The 23,284-nt window shown below is 44.8% G+C and overlaps 1 protein-coding gene across 1 annotated transcript in view; it reads left to right on the forward strand.

Moving 5' to 3' along the window:
- TOM1 (target of myb1 membrane trafficking protein) overlaps positions 1–23,284 on the forward strand; it is a 519,326-nt gene that overhangs the window by 319,670 nt on the left and 176,372 nt on the right. The window contains exon 11 of the mRNA XM_077452403.1: positions 11,454–11,574. Coding sequence (XP_077308529.1) covers positions 11,454–11,574 — 121 coding nt within the window. The remainder of the gene's footprint in view (positions 1–11,453; positions 11,575–23,284) is intronic.

Below are 23,284 nucleotides of genomic sequence, written 5' to 3' on the forward strand. Positions count from 1 at the left end.
CAGGGGTTATAGCACCACCTACAGGAATGACACTAGGCTGATAAGAACTTGGTACCTTCTATGGGAAATCTTCTCTGGTATAAAAACCCCTCTCTGCTATAGGCAAGCCAGTTATTTCAGTCTAGAGTTCAGGAGGACCTGGTTCCTTGCTGGGATCTGTGGAGCTCTTTAATCATTAGACAGTTTGGGGATGATGTGCTGGATAATCTTGTTCGAGTGGTAGCCCCAGTCTGACCAATGAATGCACACAGACCTTTAGTAACGCGCTGGGTTGGCTGCGACAGCCTCATCCTGGACCGGATGGACATTGAGTTGAATATCTCACGGGGACTTGCATGAGCGGGCACCTGCAGCGTATGTCAGTGTCACCCTGGCCGACAGCCCCCCTCTCTTCAGTAGATAAATGACCCTTGTTCCCTCCCTGGAAGCAGGGTGCATCACAAGTACTCCCTGGGTTGGTCAGTATTCAAAACTCCAAAAATCAGCATTTTTGGAATACTAGGGCTTTTTTTTTAAATCTGCGCCATTGTCAGTCAAGTAAACCAGAAGTTATGTCATGACATCGCTTCCAGGTGTGGGACTTCAGCCGGCCGACAAATGTTTTGGCTGGTCATTTGGGCCTCCTGGTGAGGTGGGAGAGTCTCAGAAGGTGGTGGGAGGGACATTTCCTCCCGCTCCTTGGGATAACAGCCGAGCGGCTTTTAGCCACATTGGTTGTTATCATTAGAAAGCCAGCCGCTGGTTCTAAAACAAACGGTACCAGGGTGATACTTGAACCCCTTTAAGCCAACAACGCATAATTGTGTACGGTCGGCGTGAAAGAGGGTAAGGATCCTGCCAACTGCGGTTTACCGTTGCCAAGTCAGCGTTGCAGCCAGTATTGGCCGTGGCCCTAGTTTTCTCAGATGCTTACTGACTGGATCGAGGTCCTGCAGTGTGGTTGAACACTGGACTTGTGTCCCAGGCTGTCAGGGATACTGAGTGCTGGTACCTGAGTCTCTCCCTCCTGATTGGCTGAGATGCAGGAGCCGTTGGCTCCCGCTGCTGTCAATCACAGCCAGTGAGGTGGGGGGGTGCGGGGCTGACCTGCTCTGTGTCTTTATGGATGCAGAGAGCCAGCTCAGGAGCGAGCAGGCACGAGTGCCCCCAAGGCAAGCAGCTTGCTGTGGGGGGCACTCAGCAAGGGGGAGGGACCCAAGAAGAGGAGGAACCGGGTTGCTTTTTGCAAAACCACTGCACAGAGCAGGTAAATATGACATGTTTTATCTATTAATACAATTTTTTCCTTTTACAATCACTTTAAGAATAGATTGATAAAACAAATATAAACGCATCTCCAATATACCAAAGCTGCATAAATTTAACTAGAGAACCTAATATTTGAGTGAACAAGCAATGAACAACTGCCCAAACCAAGTATATACAGATAGGGTATGAGAAGTGCAGGCGGTGTCAAAGCCAGGGTCCTACACTGGAGATCAGGCAGAAGGGGCAAGGAGCGAGCCATGACAGGGAGAAGGTAAACAAGAGAAGGATCAGGCTGAAGGGTTTGGACCAGGATCAGGATGCAGGATCAGAATGCAGGAACACAGGTCAGAGGCACATGGACCAAGGCAAAGAGGAAAAGCAGAGGCAGGGCTTAAATACACTTCCTGCCATGAGCATTAGGTGATGACTATTTACCATGAGCTTCTGATTTCTGAGAAGACACCCACTGGTGGACATCAGAACTGTATCCTATAGGTCTGGGAGCCACAGTGCCACCAGCAGGTGAAGCCCTTCCTGACACAGCCGTATCTGTAGCTGGCTGTCCAACTGGGCCAGGGCCTGAGGTATGCATGTGCTGCATTCCTTGATGCTTCCCGTTACTTTACAAGCTATCTGCCTCAATGGGGGCGCCTTGGCTCACATGTTGGTCTGCCAAGGCCCTGGAGGGACCTGCCTATCCAGGGTGAAAGTCTCCTTGGAGCTCTTGAACCACGTTGTTAAGGACCTTATGGGTGACGAGAATACCCTCTTCCCACAAGCCAATAAGGGAAAGGAACGGCATTAAAAACCCAGGCCTTGTTTCACTGCACAGTCTTTTGCATTTCCCTGAGTCCAGGCTCCAAGAATTTCACCCCGCCCCCCCAACCAGCTATGAGTAAGCACCATCCTTAGTGCGAAACGTGTCAGCTGTTAGCATCTTTCGCTGTGATGTCATTTGCTGTGTCCTAAATATTTGAATAAAGCATCGTTTTAGCATTGGAGTGCGGCCGTCCAGAGTTCTGTCATTATCCACATTAGCCCCCCTCCTCCCCTCCCAGGGCAGTGCCATGTTTGCTTGGACTCACAAGTCCACCAAGACGAGTTTAATATCAGCTTAGTCGGCTTCCAACTGTTTCCTGAAGGGGGTCATCATCGCTGTTTTTTCTGGGCCCGTTAACACAAATGAATCTGCGAGCTACTTGTGTCCAGCTGCAAAATTATATTTCATTCTTGTCCGACAAAGAAATTCTTTCTCAACCGTCTTCCACTTCAGCCTTCGGGCCTGGTGGTGTTGCACAAGCCAGAATGGTGCCGGGGTTCTTGCCCCAATCTGTTCACGGTCCCGAAGTCGGACTGGCTTTTTCCTGATCTGGGACCTCAAGGGCCTTAACTAATTTGTGGGGGTCAAGATGGAAGCTATCTATTTGGCATTTGCTTCCCTTAAGGGGATTTTCTGGCATCCATGGGGATTTGGATGCATACCTGCACATTACTAACTGTGTGGGACATCAGTAGTTCCAACGACTGCAGTTGATTTGTGGCATTCCCTTTTGAGTCTGGCCTCCACTCTCTGGATATTTTCCAAGGTGCTAGCCCCAATCCTGATGTAACTGAGACTACAGGGGATTGCTGTGACTGGTTACTTGGATGACCTGCTCCTGCTGGTGGACTACCATTCTGAATTAACAGTCACTGTGGAGATCACATCATGATTCCTGCTGGACTTGAACTGGGTCCAGTCCCTGAAGAAGTCTACCTTGACCCCACCCAGGCACCTGGGGTATCTGTAACGGACCACAGTGTTTCTCCTAAAACACTGTGGTCCATGTTTGAGAAAGCCAGTCCGACTTCGGAACTGTGAACAGATGGGGGCAAGAACCCCGACAGCATTCTTGCTCATGCAACACCATCAGGCCCAAAGGCCAAAGTGGAAGATGGGAGAGATAATTTTTTTGTCGGATAAGAATGAAATATAATGCTCTGATGGGATTGCAGTTCACCTACATTTGCCATGCAAGTGGTCGTCCCTGCAGCCTTGCATGCAGGCTCTGGGCCTTATGGAGTCCACCTTTGAGGTGGTCCCTTAGGTGCCATTCCACGCAAAAGTTCTGTTGGGATGGGACAAACCCCTGCTTCTCGGGGCAGCCAGATTTGTCTGGGCCGATCAACGTGGGCCCCCAAACTTCAGTGGCTCTGATCTTGCTCCCCCCTTCACTTGACAGTAGTCACGATGCTAGTCTGCCCGGCTGGAAAATTCGTTTTTTCAGTCAGGAGCCAATCCACCACGGGAGTGGCAAATACAGTGCGCCAGCAGCACCTCACTTTTCACGGTGGGCAGAACAGCACTTTCTCGCTGGCTGATTACCTCAATCGCCAGTTGTTGAATCGAGGATTTGTCTCTACATCTGGGTATGTTCCATCAGTTCTGCTTATGCTGGTGGACCCCAGATATGGATATTTTGGTGTCTTGCCTCCACAGGAAGGTCCTCCTGAAGCTGCTCCCTTACAAGCTGATCATGATGGAGGCTGAAACTATTTAAATGGTGGACCCGCTTCAATTTCCATGCCGCAGTGCATACAAATAACCCTGCTTTTTTTCCACAAGAAACTTTTGAAACATAGCCTCCTTCAGACTTGGGAGGTGGGGCAAGACACTTTATTTCGAAGAATAACTTGAAACCAACACCCGTTTTAGTGAAAGAAATGTCCCATGCCTATGGGCAGTTTTCATTCTGGGAGTTGTTCTTATCTAAGTCGCTAACCGTTATTCCCGAGGGAATGGTCTCTTCGCCCCAATGTTTTTCGGGCTGTTTGCCAAAGATGGGGGACTCTGGACATAGATCTTCTAGCGTCCAGATTCAACATGAAGTTAGTCATCTTTGTATCCAGAACAAGGGATCCACTCGCATACGGAACAGATGCGCTGGTAACCTTGTGGGATCAGTTTTCACTGATCTATGCTTTTTTCCCCCCGATTCAGTTGCTGCCTCGACTTCTTTGCAGGATCAAGCTTGAAAGAAAGACGGTAACTCTGGTAGCACCAGCTTGGCCCAGAAGGTCATGGTACGCAGAGATCGTAAAGATGGCAGCGGAGGGTCCTTGGCATCTCTCACCAAGGCCAGACCTGCTCTCGCAGGGACCAATATTCCATCCTACTTTATGAATGCTATATTTAATGCCTTGGCTATTGAAACACACAATCTGAAGAAATGTGGGCTTTCCAGGTTATTTATCTCAACTTTAATCAATGCAAGGAAACCAGTTTCCAAAGCTATATATTATAGTTTGGAAAACTTATATTTCCTGGATGTGAATCCAAGGGTTGGCACCCTCGGAGATATATTATAGTCAGAATCCTTGCCTTTCTACAATTGGGCGTAGAGATGAAGTTGGCCCTAAGTACTATTAAGGGCCAAATCTCAGCCTTATGTTTTTTTCAAAGACCGCTTGCTACACATTCTTTAGTCCGGGGTTTTATGCAAGGGGTCATGCAGATTAATCCACCAGTTAAATCACCTTTAACCACTTGACCACTGGGCACTTAAACCCCCTTCCTAACCAGATCAATTTTCAGCTTTCGGTGCTCTCACACTTTGAATGACAATACAACACTGTACCCATATGAAATTTTTGTCTTTTTTTTTTGTTTTTTGTTTTTCTTCACACAAATAGAGCTTTCTTTTGGTGTGTTGGCCCTACACATCCAGCCCAGAGCGCTGCTGCCATCTCTCTGCCTCTCCCCTCTCTGTACCGATCGGTTTGTTTAAAAGTGATCGCTCATTTGACAGAGCGATCACATGGTAAACGGCTACTACCAGCGGTTCTTCCAGACCCGGCGGTCACGGATGTGAGCGGGCCCCAGGGGGTGCGCAAGAGCAACATTCTGGGAGGATGTCCATGGACGCCCACCCAGAAAAACACGACTGCGCTGTAGCCATCTTTCGGCTATGGCACAGTCAGCAAGTGGTTAACCCCTTGGGACTTGAATTTAGTTTTGTCAGTGTTACAAAAACAGCAATTTGAACCATTACATCATGTTCACTTAGTCCCTCTGACTAGGAAGCTGATATTTTTGGGTGCTATATCCTCAGCAAGGAGGGTTTCAGAATTGGCTGCTCTTTCTTGTAAAGAGCCATGTTTGATTATTCATGAGGACAGAGTGGTGTTACGCCCTCGTCCAAGCTTTTTGCCAAAAGTGGTTTTAGGCTTTCATCTGAATGAAGATATTGTCCTGCCATCGTTTTTTCCAAATCCATGTTCCAGAGAAGAAAAGTCATTACTTTGTCTTGATGTAGTGAGGGCAGTGAAAATCTATTTAATGAAAACTGCTCAGATTCGTAAGACTGATGTCTCCAGAGGGTCCTAAGAAAGGACAGGCACTGTCAAAATCCACTGTTGCTAAGTGGATTCTGCAAGTTATAATTCAAACTTATGATTTAAGGGGTAAGATTTCCCATTTTCAAGTCGCACTCTACCAGAGTGGTTAGTGCTTCTTGGGCAGGGCGTCACCAGGCCTCATGTGCTCAGATCTGGAAGGCTGTAACTTGGGCTTCGGTCCATACATTCACAAAATCTTATCAAGTGGATATAAGAAGGAATGAGGATATCGCCTTTGGGCGCAGTCTGCTGCAGGCAGCAGTCTAAGTCCTCAAGGTTCTGGGGTGCTCTACAGGTTGTATCTCACTCCCCTTAAGTAGCATTGCTATTGGACATCCCACTAAGTAAATACTTTCACCCCATAAAACAGAGGGGTGGTAGCTCTGTGTCCTATGATGTACTCCAAGAAAAGGATTTTACAGGTAAGCTGTTTTAAAAATCCTATTTTTTTGCAACCCTCCCATACAAAGCACATGTGTGGAGAATTTGTAATATTGTTGTCACATGCACACAATGACCACACTTTGTAATTAACTCCTGCAACTACTTCAGAGTTGCTGTAGGCTTATTGGTAGCCTCTCTGACCAGTTCCTCTCTGCTCTTTTTTGCAGTTTGGAGCAACATCCTGATCCAGGGAGGGTCTATGTTCCAAATACATTCCAAATACATTCCACTTCTTAATACTGTGCTTCTAGGCATTGATAAAGCTTTGAATTTTTTTTGTATCCATCCCCTGACTTGTGCCTGTCCACAACTATCCTGGAGATCGTTTGACCATACCTTGCCACCTATAGGGGATTGTTTGCTTGAGTTGCAAAGACTGAAATACTCCAGGAAAGCTCTATTCAGCTGAGCTAATCAAAATCACCCCAGGTGATCACAGTTGAAAGTTAAATGGCTTTGTGTACCTTTTGAGAAGGTTATTAGCTACGACTGATTGAGTTTACAAGTACTTTATAGGAGGGGAGTGATCACTTTTCTAACTCAGTAATTCTGTTTTTACATTTTTTTTTCTCTGACATTTGTTGTTATCTCTTCACTTGGATGTTAAAAGTTGCACTGAGTAAATACAGCTGCATAAAACTGTGTCTATCTTTATTTCAGGCTGCAAAGCAACAAAATGTGATTATTGTAAAGGGTGGTGATTCTTTTCTATATATACAGTGTGTGTGTGTGTGTGTGTGTGTGTGTATGTATATATATATATATATATATATATATTATAGTTCTCCAATTTCCAGATGAGTCACTCCTCTTTGCTCCCGTGTAGATTCTAGGAGAGATGTCATGGCGGGCTCCCAATTATCCACCAATTAAAATAAACAGCAGAAAGAGGACACAATCTCCATTGTAGAAAGTTCACTGAAAATCTGATCTTCATACAAAATGGTGAACAAAGCGACTGTACAGACATGGATAGACATGGTCAACAACAATAACCAAGTAGACAGTGGCATTCATTCAAACCATGCTCGGTTGGTTCTAAGGGGCCCAAGGTGTGCCATTAAAAAATATCCCCATACCATTACACCACCACTACCAGCCTGAACCATTGATACAAGGCAGCATGGATTCAAGCTGTCATGTTTACGCTAAATTCTGACCCTACCATCTGAATGTTGCGGCTGAAGTTGACTCCTCAGACCAGGCAATGTTTTTACAAACTTCTATTGTCCAATTTTGGTGAGCCTGTGCGAATTTGTAGCCTGTTTCCTGTTAGCTGACAGAAGTGGCAACCGGTGTGGTCTTCTGCTGCTGTAGCTCATCTGCTTTAAGGTTTGATGTGTTGTGCATTCAGAGTTGGTATACTGCATACCTTGGTTGTAATGAGTGGTTATTTGTGTTATTGCCTTTCTATCATCTTGAACCAGTCTACCCATTCTCCTATGACCTGAGTGACCTCTGACATCAATGAGGCATTTTTGTTCACACAACTGCTGATCGCTGGATATTTTATTTTTCGGACCATTCTCTGTAAATTCTAGAAATGGTTGTGTGTGAAAATCTCAGATCAGCAGTTTTTGAAATGCTCACACCAGCCTATCTGGCACCAACAACCATGTCATGTTCAAAGTCACTTAAATCCTCTTTCTTCCCCATTCTGATGCTAGGTTTTAACAAGTCGTCTTCACCACATCTAGATGACTAAATGCTTTAACTTGCTGCTATGTGATTGGTTGATTAGAAATTTGTGTTACCAAGCATTTGAACAGGTGTAAAGTGGCCGGCCAGCGAGTGTGTGTGTGTATATATATATATATATATATATATATATATATATATATGTATATATAATAATTTTTTTTTTTTTTTACGTGCCTGCCTTCCAGCGGCGGTCCGTTTTGCTTCAGGAGCGATCCGGGATGAGGGGATGGCCATTTGTTTCTGGCCATCCCCTCTCGATCACTCCTGGCGAATAAGAAGCTTCCCCTGCCTGTGTAGTGTAAACACAGGCAGGAGGAAGTGATGCCACTCTCCTCGCGGTGGTCTTTTTGACCAAGCGGTGAGGAGAGAAGACATCCTAGTAAGTGCACCAACACAACACTGACATGTAGGTACACATAAGCACACTTTAACCCCCAGTCACCCCCTGATCACCCCCCCGTCAGTGTCACTGATTGCAGTGATCATTTCGTGTCAGTTGTAATTGTAAAAAGTGTCAGGGCAGTTAGTGTTAGGTCCAGGGTAGCCCCCAACCCCCCCCCCCCATAAAGGTTTAACCCCCCTGATTGCCCCCCCAGGTAACCCTTTCACCCCCTTTTACCAGTGTCACTAAGCGGTCATTTTTCTGATCGCTGCATTAGTGTCACTGGTGTCGCTAGGCAGCTAGTTATTTTTTAGGTTCACCGCCAGGTTTTTATAGTGTTAGGTACCCCCATATACAACCTAATAAAGGTTTTAACCCCCTGATTGCCCCTAGAGTTAACCCTTTCACCAGCGATCACCGTATAAGTGTCAGTGGTGACGCTGGTTAGCTAGTTAGTTATTTAGGTTCCCTGTTAGGTTTTTATATAGCGTCAGGGACCCCCATATACTACCTAATAAAGGTTTTAACCCCCTGATTGCCCCCAAGTTACCCTTTCACCCCCTTTTGCCAGTGTCATAGTTTCATATTTTCATAGTTAGTAAGGTTGAATAAAGACACCAGTCCATCCAGTTCAACCTGAGTGAGTGTCTACCCCTATCCCTGTACATTGCACACTCACATTGGTCCCTACCCTCAAGGAGCCCACAATCTAAGGTCCCCATTCATATACTAGGGCCAATTTTGGTCAGAAGCCAATTAACCTACCTGCATGTCTTTGGAGTGTGGGAGGAAACCGGAGTACCCGGAGGAAACCCACGCAGGCACAGGGAGAACATGAAAAACTCCAGGCAGGTAGTGTCGTAGTCAGGATTTGAACCAGTGACCCTTTTACTGCTAGGTAAGTGTGCTAACCACTACACCACTGTGCCACTAAGCAATCGTTTTTCTTATCGCTGCATTAGTGTCACTGGTGCCGCTAGGTAGCTAGTTATTTTTTAGGTTCCCTGTCAGGTTTTTATATAGCGTCAGGGACCCCCATATACTACCTAATAAAGGTTTTAACCCCCTGATTGCCCCTAGTTAACCCTTTCACCAGTGATCACCGTATAAGTGTTACGGCTGACTCTGGTTAGTTAGTTTGCTTTTTATAGCATCAGGGCACCCACCATTTATTACCCAATAAAGGTTTCAACCCCCTGATCACCCGGTGGGTGATATCAGGGGGTCAGATAGGGTCTGCGTCACCCCAGGCAGCGCTAGGTTAGTGCCAGTACCGCTAACACCTACGCGCAAAGCATACACCTCCCTTAGTGGTATAGTATCTGAACAGATCAATATCTGATCAGATCTATACTAGCGTCCCCAGCAGTTTAGGGTTCCAAAAAAACGATTGTTAGCGGGATCAGCCCAGATACCTGCTAGCACCTGCGTTTTGCCCCTCCGCCCCAGTTCACCCAAGTGCAGTATCGATCGATCGATCACTGACGCTTACAAAACACTAAACACATAACTGCAGCGTTCGCAGAGTCAGGCCTGATACCTGCGATCGCTAACAGTTTTTTTTGGTATCGTTTTATATTTAAATCCTGAAGGCGGTGCTTGGTTTTCGGGGTCCCGTACGCGGCTAGGCTCCCAAAAAGTCCCCCACATGTGGTATCCCCGTACTCAGGAGAAGCAGCAGAATGTATTTTGGGGTATAATTTCACATATGCCCATAGCATGTGTGAGCAATATATCATTTAGTGACAACTTTGTGCAAAAAAAAAAGTTTGTAATATTCCCCCAATTTGTGGCAAAATATAAAATATTCCATGGACTCAAAATGCCTCTCAGTAAATAGCTTGGAGTGTCTACTTTCCAAAATGGTGTCATTTGTTTTGGGGGGGGGGGGGTTGTGTTATTTTTGGCATTTTATGGCCTTCGAAACTGTGATGGGTAGTGAGGAGCGAAATCAAAAATTTGCACCCTTAGAAATCCTGAAGGCAGTGATTGGTTTTCTGGGTGCCGTATGTGGCTAGACTCCCAAAAAGTCCCACACATGTGGTATCCCCATACTCAGGAGAAGCAGCAGAATATATTTTGGGGTGCAATTCCACTTATAACTATGGCATGTGTGAGCAATATATCATTTAGTGACAACTTTTTGTAAACTTTTTTTTTTTTTTTTGTCATTATTCAATCACTTGGGACAAAAGTAAAAAATATTCAGTGGGCTCAACATGCCTCTCAGCAATTTCCTTGGGGTGTCTACTTTCCAAAATGGGGTCATTTGGGGTGTTTTGTACTGCCCTGCTATTTTAGCACCTCAAGAAATGAGATAGGCAGTCATAAATTAAAAGATGTGTAAATTCCAGAAAATGTACTCTAGTTTGTAGACGCTATAACTTTTGCGCAAACCAATAAATATACGCTTATTGACATTTTTTTTTTACTAAAGACATGTGGCTGAATACATTTTGGCCTAAATGTATGACTAGAATTGAGTTTATTAAATTTTTCTTATAACAAAAAGTAGAAAATATAATTTTTTTTTTTTTTTTTTTTCAAAATTTTCAGTATTTTTTTTCCATTTATATCGTAAAAAATAAAAATCGCACAGGCAATAAAATACTATCAAAAGAGAGCTCTATTTGTGGGAAGAAAAGGACGCAAATTTCGTTTGGGAACAACATTGCATGACCACGCAATTACCAGTTAGTGCAGTGTGAAATTGTAAAAAGACCTCTGGTCCTTAGGCTGACAATTGGTCCGGGGCTTAAGTCGTTAAATAAGTAAACACTTGATCTCTGTTCACAGCTGCATAAGAGACTTACAGATCTGGGGGTGGAGACTGCAGGGGGACATGCCAGCAGGAGGCACTCAGCCTTTCAGAGAAAGCAATGTATTTTAGCACTGATTAAAAAGCTTCCTCTGTCAGAGGTTGTGACATCAGCCCGCCTCTGACTCAGCCAATCAGAATAATCTTTGTATTCATTGCTAAGAATACATCGCCTTCTCTGGCTGAGCGCTGATCAGAGACACTCTTGTGTTTCAGGTATAGACAGGGAGTCAAACAGTTCAGTATGCTGTATGTAGCCTTGGCTACATATAGTTTTACAGCACATCCAGCAGCCTCGCATATTAGTGAGGGACATACTTTGTTCCGACCAGCTTGGGCCAAATTAACAATGCAAAGTGTATCAAAAACTTTAATTGTGATGAACATATTTTTTTAGGAGTCGAGCATTAGTATAACATGATGGATCTCTCTTCCCCTCAATGCCAAATAAGATATGGATTTGTTTTTTTGTTTTTTTTTTAGATGTTGCCTCTGGGTCTGTGAGTGTAACTCTTCAGTCTCTCGAACAAACAAAAAAGCCTGGGGATGACTTTGATATGTTTGCACTTACTCGAGGGAGCAATCTGGCTGATCAACGCAGGAGGTGAGTGTGAGGGATTCGGGGATTTGATCAAACTCTGAATTAATAACTTGATTTTGTAGCATTATTCCTCTACCTTACTATGTCTGTATACTATGATCTTACAAAAATACAGCTGATTGTGTAAGAAAGCCATTCAAGGTAAAGAAAAGAATATACTTTTTGTCCACGGTGACTGTCTAAGGTAGAGCTGCGCGATTAATCATTAAAAAATTGAGATCGCGATTCAACCACCCTCACGATCTTAAGAGTATTTCTATGATTCAGTGCAGAGCTGTTCTCTGCTCACAGCTGACAACTAAAAAAAACAAAAATGGGCAGCCTGCCAAGTTTATCACAACATCTCTCAGACCTGTAAATTAGGTCAGTTTAACCACTTAAAGACTAAGTCTTTTTCTGACACTTGTTGCTTACAAGTTAAAATCAGTATTTTTTGCTAGAAAATTACTTAGGACCCTCAAACATATATATATATATTTTTTTTGTTAGCAGAGACCCTAGAGAATAAAGTGGCTGTTGTTGCATTATATTATGTCACGCTGTATTTGCACAGTGGTCTTTCAAACACAATTTTTTTGGGGAAAAAAATACACTTTCATGAATTAAAAAAAAAACAAAAAAAAAAAAACGTCAAGTTAGCCCAGTCCTTTTGTATAATGTGAAAGATGATGTTACGCTGCGAGAATTGAGAGAATTGTGATCTTAATTGTGCACAAAATTTTGATTCTCATTTTAGCCAGAATTGTGCAGCTCTAGTCTAAGGCAGATGCTGAACTCCTCTGACCTACCACTGCAGCCCCTACCAAAACTATGTTTTTTATTAGTGATTTTTACTTAATATCTTCAATGCCTTTTATTGAGTGTGGCAAGTAAAGGAAGGTTAACCACTTCAGCCCCGGAAGATTTGGCTGCTCAATAACCAGGGCACTTTTTACAATTTGGCACTGCACTGCTTTAAATGGTAATTGTGCGGTCATTCAATGTTGTACCCAAACGAAATTCACGCCCTTTTTTGCCCACAAATAGAGCTTTCTTTTCATGGTATTTGATTGCCTCTGCGATTTACATTTTTCTCCAATCATCTTCCAGGACGGCACACCTGAGAGATGACTGGTCCACCTGACAGGAAACACAATCAACAACAAGTTTAAAAGTTCCCACCCCTCCCTCAGACACTCAGTTCTTGATTGTGTTTCCCACAGGATGGCAGCGAAACCAAGTTTCTCCTTTTTTGTTTTTTTTCTGAGGGGTCTGGGACCCCGTTTTTCTCTAAACAGGATTATTTTTCCTAGGACTCGGACAGACAGGGTCTGTGATAGTCTCGTGTAACCCCCAGGGGCACCTGGGGGGATAGGGTAATCCTCACTCAAGGTCTTTCCTCAGGAAAGCCTTGTTTTCAGCCGCAGGGGACAGGGGAGTTGTCCTAATCGTGCTGCTCCCCATTTGTGTTTGTGCCTTACCTAGAACTGTGTTCGTTGGTGGAGTGCGGTGAGCTGCATCTTTCCAAGCAGTGCTGAACGCGGATGGCGTGCGTTCCAGCACTACTGCGCATGTCAGGAAGTTCGTCGAAAGACGCGTCACTTCCGGGCATCGAGTTTCCGGATAGAGGAGATCTCGCTGGGTCTGGACGCCGGCGTGCGTTCCAGCATCACTGCGCAAGACCGGAAGTCCGGCGGGAGGGCCCGACGTCATTTCCGGGCGACGGACCTCCAAAAAATGGCGCCAATCAGCGGTCATTTAAACGGCAGAGAGTGCAGTGGAAAGCACCCAGGCAGCATTTCTGGTGAAGCGCTTCATGCATTGCAGCATTTCCAAGACAAACAAGGGGAACGCTCAAGACAGCACCTGATCTAGCGATCCTGCAGGGCAGCTAAATCGCTATGGAAGTGGAAGGTCCGTCTGAGCAGACAGCCATTGAGGTCGCCACAGGGGGTGAGTGATCCAACTGTGTTTTGTAGGGGCAGGGTACTCTGAGGCAGACCCCCCTTGCCCCTTTAGGACATGAGTAGCTAATTGTTTATTTTCTACTGTTTCCAGGGACTGAAGGCTCTGCTCAGGGGTCAGCCTGTAGGTCTATAGGAAAGGCTACTTCGAAGTCCAGGCGTTGTGGTTATTGTAATTCTAAATTAGCACAAGACCACAGCAAGCCTTTCTGCGATAGATGTATCTTTAAGCTCGCAGGCAAGGAGACCGCCCAGGTTGTGAAAGAATGTAGGGCCTTACAGTCAGAGATGTTAGCCACCCTCCAGTCTTTCCAAACTACTCTATTGAAGAGTCAGGATGAGGGTCCTTCTGGGAGAGAGACCCCTCATTCACAGGAAAACTTTTCCACATCTTATATGGAAAGTTCCCAGGGCCAGGTCTCCCTGTTGTCTGAGGTGGAGGAAGGTCAGGTCCCAGATTTTAGTACTGGGGAGGAAGATTCAGACCAGGATAGCCAGGGGGAGGCTAAGCCTGGGAGACTTTTGTTCTCGACTGAGGACATGGAAGGCCTATTAAAGGCCATTTACACCTCAGAAGATATCCAGGTCCCCTCTGCACAGGATAGCGTGTATAGGGGCCTAGGAAGGTTACAGGCCAGAATCTTTCCCATCCACCAGTCTCTGAAGGATAAAGTCTTCAGAGAATGGAAGGAACCTGAACGTAAGCTCCTCAAACTGAAAGCTTGGAAGAGAAGGTGTCCCTTTAAGGATGAGGAGGAGGAGAAATTTTTTAAAACTCCTCATTTGGATGCAGCCCTAGTACAGGTGTCTAAGAGGTCTGATTTATCCTTCGAAGACTCTGGAAACATCCAGGATCAGATGGATAAAAAGTCTGAGACATTACTCAAAAGGGCCTGGGAGGCGAATGGCGTTGGCCCTAGCCTCCGCCTGTGTAGCCAGAAATGCAGGCGCCTGGCTTGGCAGATTGATGGATCACGTCTCCCGGGGTAAGGAGACTAAAGAAATTGTAGACTCACTGGAGGTAATCAGTCGAGTGGTAGCGTATGTGGCAGATGCAGCGGTGGAGACTGTTAGGACCACAGCTAAGTCAGCAGCACTTCTAAACTCCACCAGGAGGGCCCTATGGGTAAAGACCTGGGATGGAGATTTCACTTCCAAGTCTCGCTTATGCGGGATTCCCTTTGAGAGTTCCCTGTTGTTTGGGTCAGGGCTAGATCATATCCTGTCCCGGTCTACTGAAAAGGGAAAGAAGTTCCCTGTGAGGCCCAAGAGGGAAAGGGGTAAGAGATTTTTTCGAGGCCCCCACTCAAAGACTCATCATAGGGGAAAGTTGAACAGAGGAAGAAGTGGAACCTTGGAAAGGGGAAAGAAAAAAGTGCAATTCTTTTCTCCAGTTCCGAAGCGCCTCAGAAAGAAGGCAAATGACGCCACCGTAAGGGTAGGCGCAAGACTCAGCGACTTCCTTCCCCAGTGGGAAAGGATTACACAGTCCATATATTTTAAATCTTTTAAAGGAGGGGTACAGACTGGAATTTCAGAGTCTTCCCCCACAGAATTTTCTTATTACCTTTCTTCCCAGGGACCCAGCCAAGGCAGAGGGGTTACTGGGAAATTTAAATGAGCTGGCAGAGCAAGGGGTTATTGCTCCAGTACCAGCCAGTCAGTTGTCCCGGGGTTTTTACTCACACGTGTTTGTGGTTCCAAAACCCTCAGGCAGATTTCGGTTAATAATAAATTTGAGAGGACTCAACCGTTACTTCCCAAGAGGTTCAGAATGGAGAGTATTTATTCAGTAAGAAGACATCTTCAGGCAGGAGTCTTTATGGTCACTCTGGACCTGAAGGACGCATATCTACACGTACCCATTGCTCCCGAACACCAGAAGTACCTACGCTTCGCAGTATGCATACAGCAGAAGGTACAACACTGGCAGTTCAGAGCTCTTCCCTTTGGGCTGGCGGCAAGCCCAAGGGTATTCACAAAGGTTAGGGCCGAAGTCGTAGCATACCTACACCTGCAGGGGATAGGGTTAATACCTTACCTGGACGACTTGCTGATCTACAGTGTGGATGAGAGGCAAGCGGTGATAGACAGAGACATCATGTTAGAGACTCTGGAGACCTTGGGCTGGATGGTCAGTCGGGAGAAGTCCTCACTGACACCATCTCAATCCAAACCATACCTAGGCTACCTGTTAGACTCGCAGGCACAGAGGGTATTCCTACCAATAGAAAAGGTAGTGAAGGTCCAGAATGCGGTTGTCACCCTTCTCGAAAGAGGAGAAGCCTCTCTGAGATGTATGAGTCTGCTGGGTCTCATGACCGCGTGCATACCGGCAGTAACCTGGGCACAACTACTTTCTCGGCAGCTTCAGGACTTCCTACTTGCCTCATGGGGAGGAAAAAGAGAAACATTGGAGAGGAGAGTGTCCCTCACAGAGGAGGTATCTCTCTCTCTGCAGTGGTGGCTCGACCCACACAATCTGTTGAAAGGTCGCCCCTGGTCCCAGGTAGACCCATTGGTCTTGACCACGGACGCCAGCGCTTGGGGGGCTCATCTGGGAGACCGATATACCCAGGGGTCCTGGAACCACAGCCAAGCCAGGGAATCCTCCAATTTCAGGGAGCTTCTGGCAGTAGGCAAAGCCCTAGACTATTTCCAAGAGCAGCTGCAGGACAGAGAGGTTCAGGTCCTCTCAGACAACCTGGTCACGGTTGCATACCTAAACCACCAAGGAGGGACAAGGTCGGGCAAACTGAGGGAGTTAGCACAACAGATCCTTGGGGAAGCAGAAAGGAAGGTCCTTTCACTGTCAGCGATTCATATAAAAGGCTCACTCAATCTGCAGGCAGATTTCCTAAGCAGACAGCCCATCCTTCAGGGAGAATGGGGATTGAGCGAAGGAATCTTCTACCTGGTGTGCAGACATTTTGGCAAGCCAGAAATAGATTTGTTCGCTTCCCGGAGGAATGCGAAGGTCCGCAGGTTTTTCTCCCTTTACAAGGATCAAGAAGCAGAAGGGATAGACGCTCTTGTACAGGGGTGGGATTTCAGGCTGGCTTATGCCTTTCCCCCACTGGTACTCCTTCCCAGAGTTCTACAGAAGTTAACTTACTCAAGGACAGACCTGGTGCTGATGGCACCCTGGTGGCCCAAGAGGGTTTGGTTTCCCACCATTCAGAGTCTCTCGGTAGCTCCCCCGCTGCATCTGCCGGTGCAACGAGGTCTGCTCAGTCAGGGTCCAGTCTTTCACCCCGAACCGGGACGTCTCTCTCTGACAGCATGGCTATTGAGAGGGAAATACTCCGTGACAGGGGCTGTTCGGAGAGAGTGATACACTCTTCTCCTCAGTAGGAAAGGCGTCACCAGAAAAATGTATGCAGTCTAAGGAGGGGGCTCTCCAGATGATACCTACCATCCTAGACTTTCTTCAAGAGGGGGTGGACCAGGGTTTGGCAGTCAGCACCCTCAAAGTCCAGGTGGCAGCCCTGTCCGTGTTTTTTGACAGGGAGCTAGGACAAGAACCACTGATGAAAAGATTTTTGTTGGCCAGGGAAAGGGTAGTCCCAGTCAGGTCGGTCAGTTGCCCTCCATGGGACCTGTCCCTGGTATTAGATGCCCTAACAAAGGGGCCTTTTGAGCCGGTGACTCAAATTTCTGTTAGACTTATCATTTAAGTTGGCCTTCCTTCTGGCTATCACTACGGCCAGAAGGGTGGGTGATATACAGGCCCTTTCAATTAAAGAGCAGTTTTTGCGTATCCTAGAGGATAGGGTAATCCTCACTCAGGATCCCCTTTATTTGCTAAAAGTGGCTTTGTTATTTCACAGGAGATTATTCTCCCGTCCTTTTGCCAGAATCCCAAGAATAAGGAAGAGGAAAGATTCAATTTCTTAGATGTCAGGCGCTGTCTCCTAGTCTATTTAGAAAGGGTGGGAGACTTTAGGAGGTCCAGTCACTTATTGATCACCTTCTCAGGGAAGAGAAAGGGTCTACAAGCCTCTAAGGCAACGATGGCTAGATGGGTCAGACAAACCATATCTATTGCTTATAGGCAGGCAGGTAAACCAGTGCCAGCCCGCCTTAAGGCGCATTCAACCAGATCCCTGGCGACCTCCTGGGCAGAAAGGGCAGGCGCCTCAATCGACCAGATCTGCAGAGCAGCAACATGGACGAGCCATAGGACATTTCTGAGGCACTACAGAGTGGAGCTGTTGTCCCCTCAGGATTTGGCATTTGGCAGGAAGGTCCTACAAGCGGTTGTCCCGCCCTAAAGGTAGGCCTGAACTTGCTTGCTTATCGTCTCAGGTGTGCCGTCCTGGAAGATGATTGGAGAAAATGACCAGTTACACTTACCGGTAACGGCTTTTTTAGGAAATCTTCCAGGACGGCAGGCCTACTTCCCTACCCTTGTTTTATTGATGTGGTATATTCATTCCTCACAGAATGTTCCCTCTGACACTGGTGTGCGCTTTTCTTTACCATAACTGAGGGTCTGAGGGAGAGGTGGGAACTTTTAAACTTGTTGTTGATTGTGTTTCCTGTCAGGTGGACTAGTCATCTCTCAGGTGTGCCGTCCTGGAAGATTTCCTAGAAAAGCCGTTACCGGTAAGTGTAACTGGTCATTTTTCCGATATAAATAGAAAAAGTACGAAAATTTTGAAGAAAATGTATATTTTCTACTTTTTGTTATATAAAAAAAAAAAATCCAACAAAGTAAATTTTATTCATACGTTTAGGCCTAAATGTATTTGGCCACATGTCTTTGGTAAAAAGCATATTTTAATTGATTTGTAAAAATTATAGCGTCTATAAACTAGGGTAAATTTTCTGGAATTTACGCAGCTTTTAATTTATGACTGCCTATCTCATTTCTTGAGGTGCTAAAATGGCAGGGCAGTACAACCCCCCCCCCCCCCCCCCAAATGACCCCATTTTGGAAAGTAGACACCCCAAGGAAATTGCTGAGGGGCATGTTGATCCCATTGAATATTTTTTTTTTTTTTTTTTTTCTGTCCCAAGTTCTTTCACACGGACGATCCGTTCAGGTCTGCCTGTCAGTTTTTCAGGCAGACCTGAAAGGATGCTCCATAGAGGTCTATGGAGCGTCGGATGTCAGCTGTGACAAGTCCGCTGACATCCGACCCGCACCGATCCGAAAAAGTGCGATGGAGGAAAAAGCTATTTTTCCATCCGTCATCAGATCGGGTGACGACCGACACTGCGGTCCGTCGTCACCCGATCTCCCATAGGGGAGAGCGGCGCTGTGACAGGTCTGTCCCTGCACAGTTTGCAGAAATAGACCTGTCATCGCTCCGGCGATCCCCGCTGAGCAAGCGGATATCCACGGGGCGGATCAGCACTGATCCCCCCGTGTGAAAGGACCCTTAGTTTGATAGCCTATCTAATTTCGTTAGGTGCTAAAAAGGCAGGGCATCACAACTCCCCCCCCCCTCAAATTACCCCCTTTTGTAAAGTAGACACCCCAAGGAAATTGCTGAGTTGCATGTTGAGCCCATTGAATTTTTTATTTTTTTGTCACAAGTGATTGTGTAATTTTTTTTTTTTTTTTTGTTTCATTTTTCAAAGTTGTCACTAAATTATATAAATTATTATTATTATATATATATATGCCATGGGCATATGTGGAATTACACCACAAAATACATTCTGCTGCTTCTCCTGAGTAGGGGGATACCACGTGTGAGACTTTTTGGGAGCCTAGCCGTGTACAGGACCCCGAAAACCAATCACCGCCTCCAGGCGTAAGATGGTGATTTCACTTCCTCACTACCTATCACAGTTTTGGAGGCCATGAAATGTCAAGATGGCACAACCCCCCTCCCCCCCCCAATGACCCCATTTTGGAAAGGAGACACCCCAAGCTATTTGCTGAGAGGCATGTTGAGTCCATGGAATATTTTATAATTTACCACAAATTTCAGGAAAATGTAAAAAAAATGTAAAAAAAAAAAAAAAAATTTAAGTGATATATTGTTCAAACATGGCATGATTAGATGTGGAATTATACCCCAAAATACATTCTGCTGCTTCTCCTGAGTATGGGGATATCACACGTGTGATACTTTTTGGCAATCTAACCGCGTACAGGCCCCCGAAAACCAAGCACCGCTTGAGGCTTTCTAAGGGCATACATTTTTGATTTCACTCCTCACTGCCTATCACAGTTTTGGAGGCCATGAAATGCCCAGATATCACAACCCCCCAAGACCCTGTTTTGGAAAGTAGTCATCCCAAGCTGCTATTTACTGAGAGGCATGTTGAGTATTTTTCACACAAGTTTTGAAAAAAAGAGAAAAATTTATTTTTCTTTTCTTTCTTCATTTTCAAAAAAAATGAGAGCTGCACCATGCCTCTTAACAACTAGCTTGGGGTGTCCACTTTCCAAAATGGGGTAATTTGTGTGGGTTTTGTGCTATATTGACATTTCAGGGCCTCCATAACTGTGTTTGGTAGTGAGAAAGTGAAATCGCCATTATACGCCCTTAGAAAGCCTGAAGGCTGTGATTGGTTTTCAGGGTCCTGTACATGGCTCACAAAAAGTCTCACATGTGGTATCCCCATAATCAGGAGAAGCAGCAGAATGTATTTTGGAGTGTAATGCCACATATGCCCATGGCAGGTTTGAGCAATATATATTTTACTGACAACTTTTTGCAAAAAAAAAAAGTTTGTCATCTTCCCGAAACTTACATAGTTAATAAGGTTGAATAAAGACACCAGTGTGTATGTATGTATGTGTATATGTATATATATATATATATATATATATATATATATATATATATATATATATATATATATATATATATATATATATATATATATATATAATAATTTTTTTCTTTTTTAGTCCATTCTAATTTTATTTTAAGTTATTATAAGGTATTACACATGCTTAAACAATTTCAAACATATACATTACTTGCATGCATAGTGATCACATTTATTTTGTTACACATATCTTGAAATGATAAATGATATTGGGTCTGGGATCAAAAGTAACATTTCCGTGTTTGCAGATGACACCAAGCTATGCAGTGGAATAATGTCCTTACAGGATGTCTCCAATTTACAAGCCGACCTCAATGCTCTGTCTAATTGGGCGACTAAGTGGCAGATGAGGTTTAGTGTTGAGAAATGTAAAGCTATGCACTTGGGGGCTAAGAATATGCATGCATCATACATGCTAGGGGGAGTACAACTGGGGGAATCCATAGTGGAGAAGGATCTGGGGGTTTTGGTAGATCATAAGCTCAATAGCATGCAATGCCAATCTGCGGTTTCCAAAGCGAGCAAAGTCCTTTCCTGTATTAAGAGAGGTATGTACTCCAGAGAGAGAGATATATCATTTTGCCCCCGTTCAAATCATTAGTAAGACCTCATCTGGAATATGCCGTTCAGTTTTGGGCACCAGTTCTCAAAAAGGATATCGGGGAACTGGAGAAAGTGCAGAGAAGGGCAACCAAACTGATAAGAGGCATGGAGGAACTCAGCTATGAGGAAAGATTAGAGGAACTGAATTTATTCACTCTTGATAAGAGGAGATTGAGGGGGGATATGATCAACATGTACAAATATATAAGGGGTCCATATAGGGAACTTGGTGTTGAGTTATTCACTTTACAGTCAACAAAGAGGACAAGGGGGCACTCTTCACGTCTAGAGGAAAAGAGATTTAATCTCCAAATACGGAAAGGTTTCTTCACAGTAAGAGCTGTGAAAATGTGGAATAGACTCCCTGCAGAGGTGGTTATGGCCAGCTCAGTGGATTGCTTTTAGAAAGGCCTGGATTATTTCCTAAGTGTACATAATATAACGGGGTACTAACATTTATAGATAAAGTTGATCCGGGGAAAATCTGATTGCCTCTCGGGGGATCAGGAAGCATTTTTTTCCCCCTGCTTTAGCAAGTTGGATCATTCTCTGCTGGGGTTTTTTGCCTTCCTCTGGATCAACTGTGGGTATAGAATTGGGTATATGGGCTGGTATGATATTTAAAATATATATAATACATTTTTTTTTTTTTGGTTGAACTGGATGGACTTGTGTCTTTTTTCAACCTGACTAACTATGTAACTATGAATACTTTAACACATAGAAGAAAGAAAAAAAAAACAAGAAAAAAAAGGAACCCCACAACCCCCCCTTTCCTCCCCCTTTCCTCCCCCTTTCCTCCCCCTTTCCTCCCCCTTTCCTCCCCCTTTCCTCCCCCTTTCCTCCCCCTTTCCTCCCCCTTTCCTCCCCCTTTCCTCCCCCTTTCCTCTCCCCTTCCTCTCCCCTTCCTCTCCCTTTCCTCTCCCTTTCCTCTCCCTTTCCTCTCCCTTTCCTCTCCCTTTCCTCTCCCCTTCCTCTCCCCTTCCTCTCCCCTTCCTCTCCCTTTCCTCTCCCCTTCCTCTCCCCTTATCGTTCTTTTCCCCTTTTCTCTCCCCCGGCAAAGTCTTTCCTTCCATTACTTTCCTCCTCCTTCTTTCAGCTTTTTACCAATTTCCTTTACTGCCTCCAGGGGTTCCAAACCAGGAGGCACCTTTCGTACGTATCTAATTCTTGTGCTAAAGGTATCTCCATTCTCTGTTATCCATTTCTAAGGCCCATTCGTTTATCGAAGGAGACTGAGTTAATCGCCAGTGCCGCGGTATCACAGTTCTTGCTGCCGTCAACCAGTACTCAAGAAGCTTCTTTTTGATGCTTTTGTATGTTCCTGGTAACATAGAGAGGAGGGTGATTTGCGGTGTATTTGGAATTACCTCCCCAGTAACTAATGTGTATAGTTGTATAATCTTTTCCCAGAAACAGAAAATTGGGGGGCATTCCCACCAGATATGGAGCAATGAGCCCTTGTCAGCATCTTGAGAGCAACTTATAGTTCGTCTCTTGTGCTTTAATTGTCTGTGATAAATAGTGGGATAACTTAAATGCCTTCTCCCATTCCCCAACCTCAATTTGAACATTAATCTCATTAGCCCATTTATTTATATATTCCGGGGGCTCCGGGTGATTTTTAATTATAAACATCTTATAAAGTGCTGATAAAATGTGTTTTGGTTTTTGATCTTGTTTCAGGAGAATTTCAAGTTGAGTTAAATATCTACGCAGGGACTTGAACGAATAGAAAACCAAAATGACAGTAACTGCCAGCGTTCCAGCGTTTGCATGAATGATGGTCGCTGTGTAGGAAATACGTTTAATAAAGATGGAACTGTTCCCTGGCATAAAATATTGCTCGGTCTATAATGAGATTCCCTATTTCATATAAGAAAACTTGTCCTATTTAATGCCGGTGGGAAAAAGGGTTGCCGAATAGAGGTGTCATAGGTCCTTCATAGGAAGAAAGTTCCAATTGTATAACTGTTTTAACCCATATGTTAAGAGAGGGCATAGTCTCTAACAACTCTCGATCTAAATTACTACCAGACAAATCTAACCATGGCAACACCTTTAGATCTAATTGATTCAACCCTTGTTCTAATTTTACCCATTTAGTTTCCGAACAATAAAACTAATCCACCAGTCTAGTCAAGACTGCCGAAACATAATAATAATACAACTCAGGTGCACCCGCACCTCCTTTCGTTTTTGGTAATGATTATTTCTTTTGCAGTCTTGGTTTTTTATGGCCCCAAATAAATTTAGTAAAAGCCGATTGTAAAGTGGAAAAAATGATCTAGGAACACAAACTGGGATAGTTTGAAAAAAATACAAAAATCGTGGTATTATATCCATTTTTAATATTTTCTTTTTTAAACCAA

Source organism: Lithobates pipiens, unplaced genomic scaffold, assembly GCF_037356315.1.
Source record: "Lithobates pipiens isolate NorthernLeopardFrog02 unplaced genomic scaffold, aLitPip1_a1.2 Scaffold_23, whole genome shotgun sequence".
NCBI lineage: Eukaryota > Metazoa > Chordata > Amphibia > Anura > Ranidae > Lithobates > Lithobates pipiens.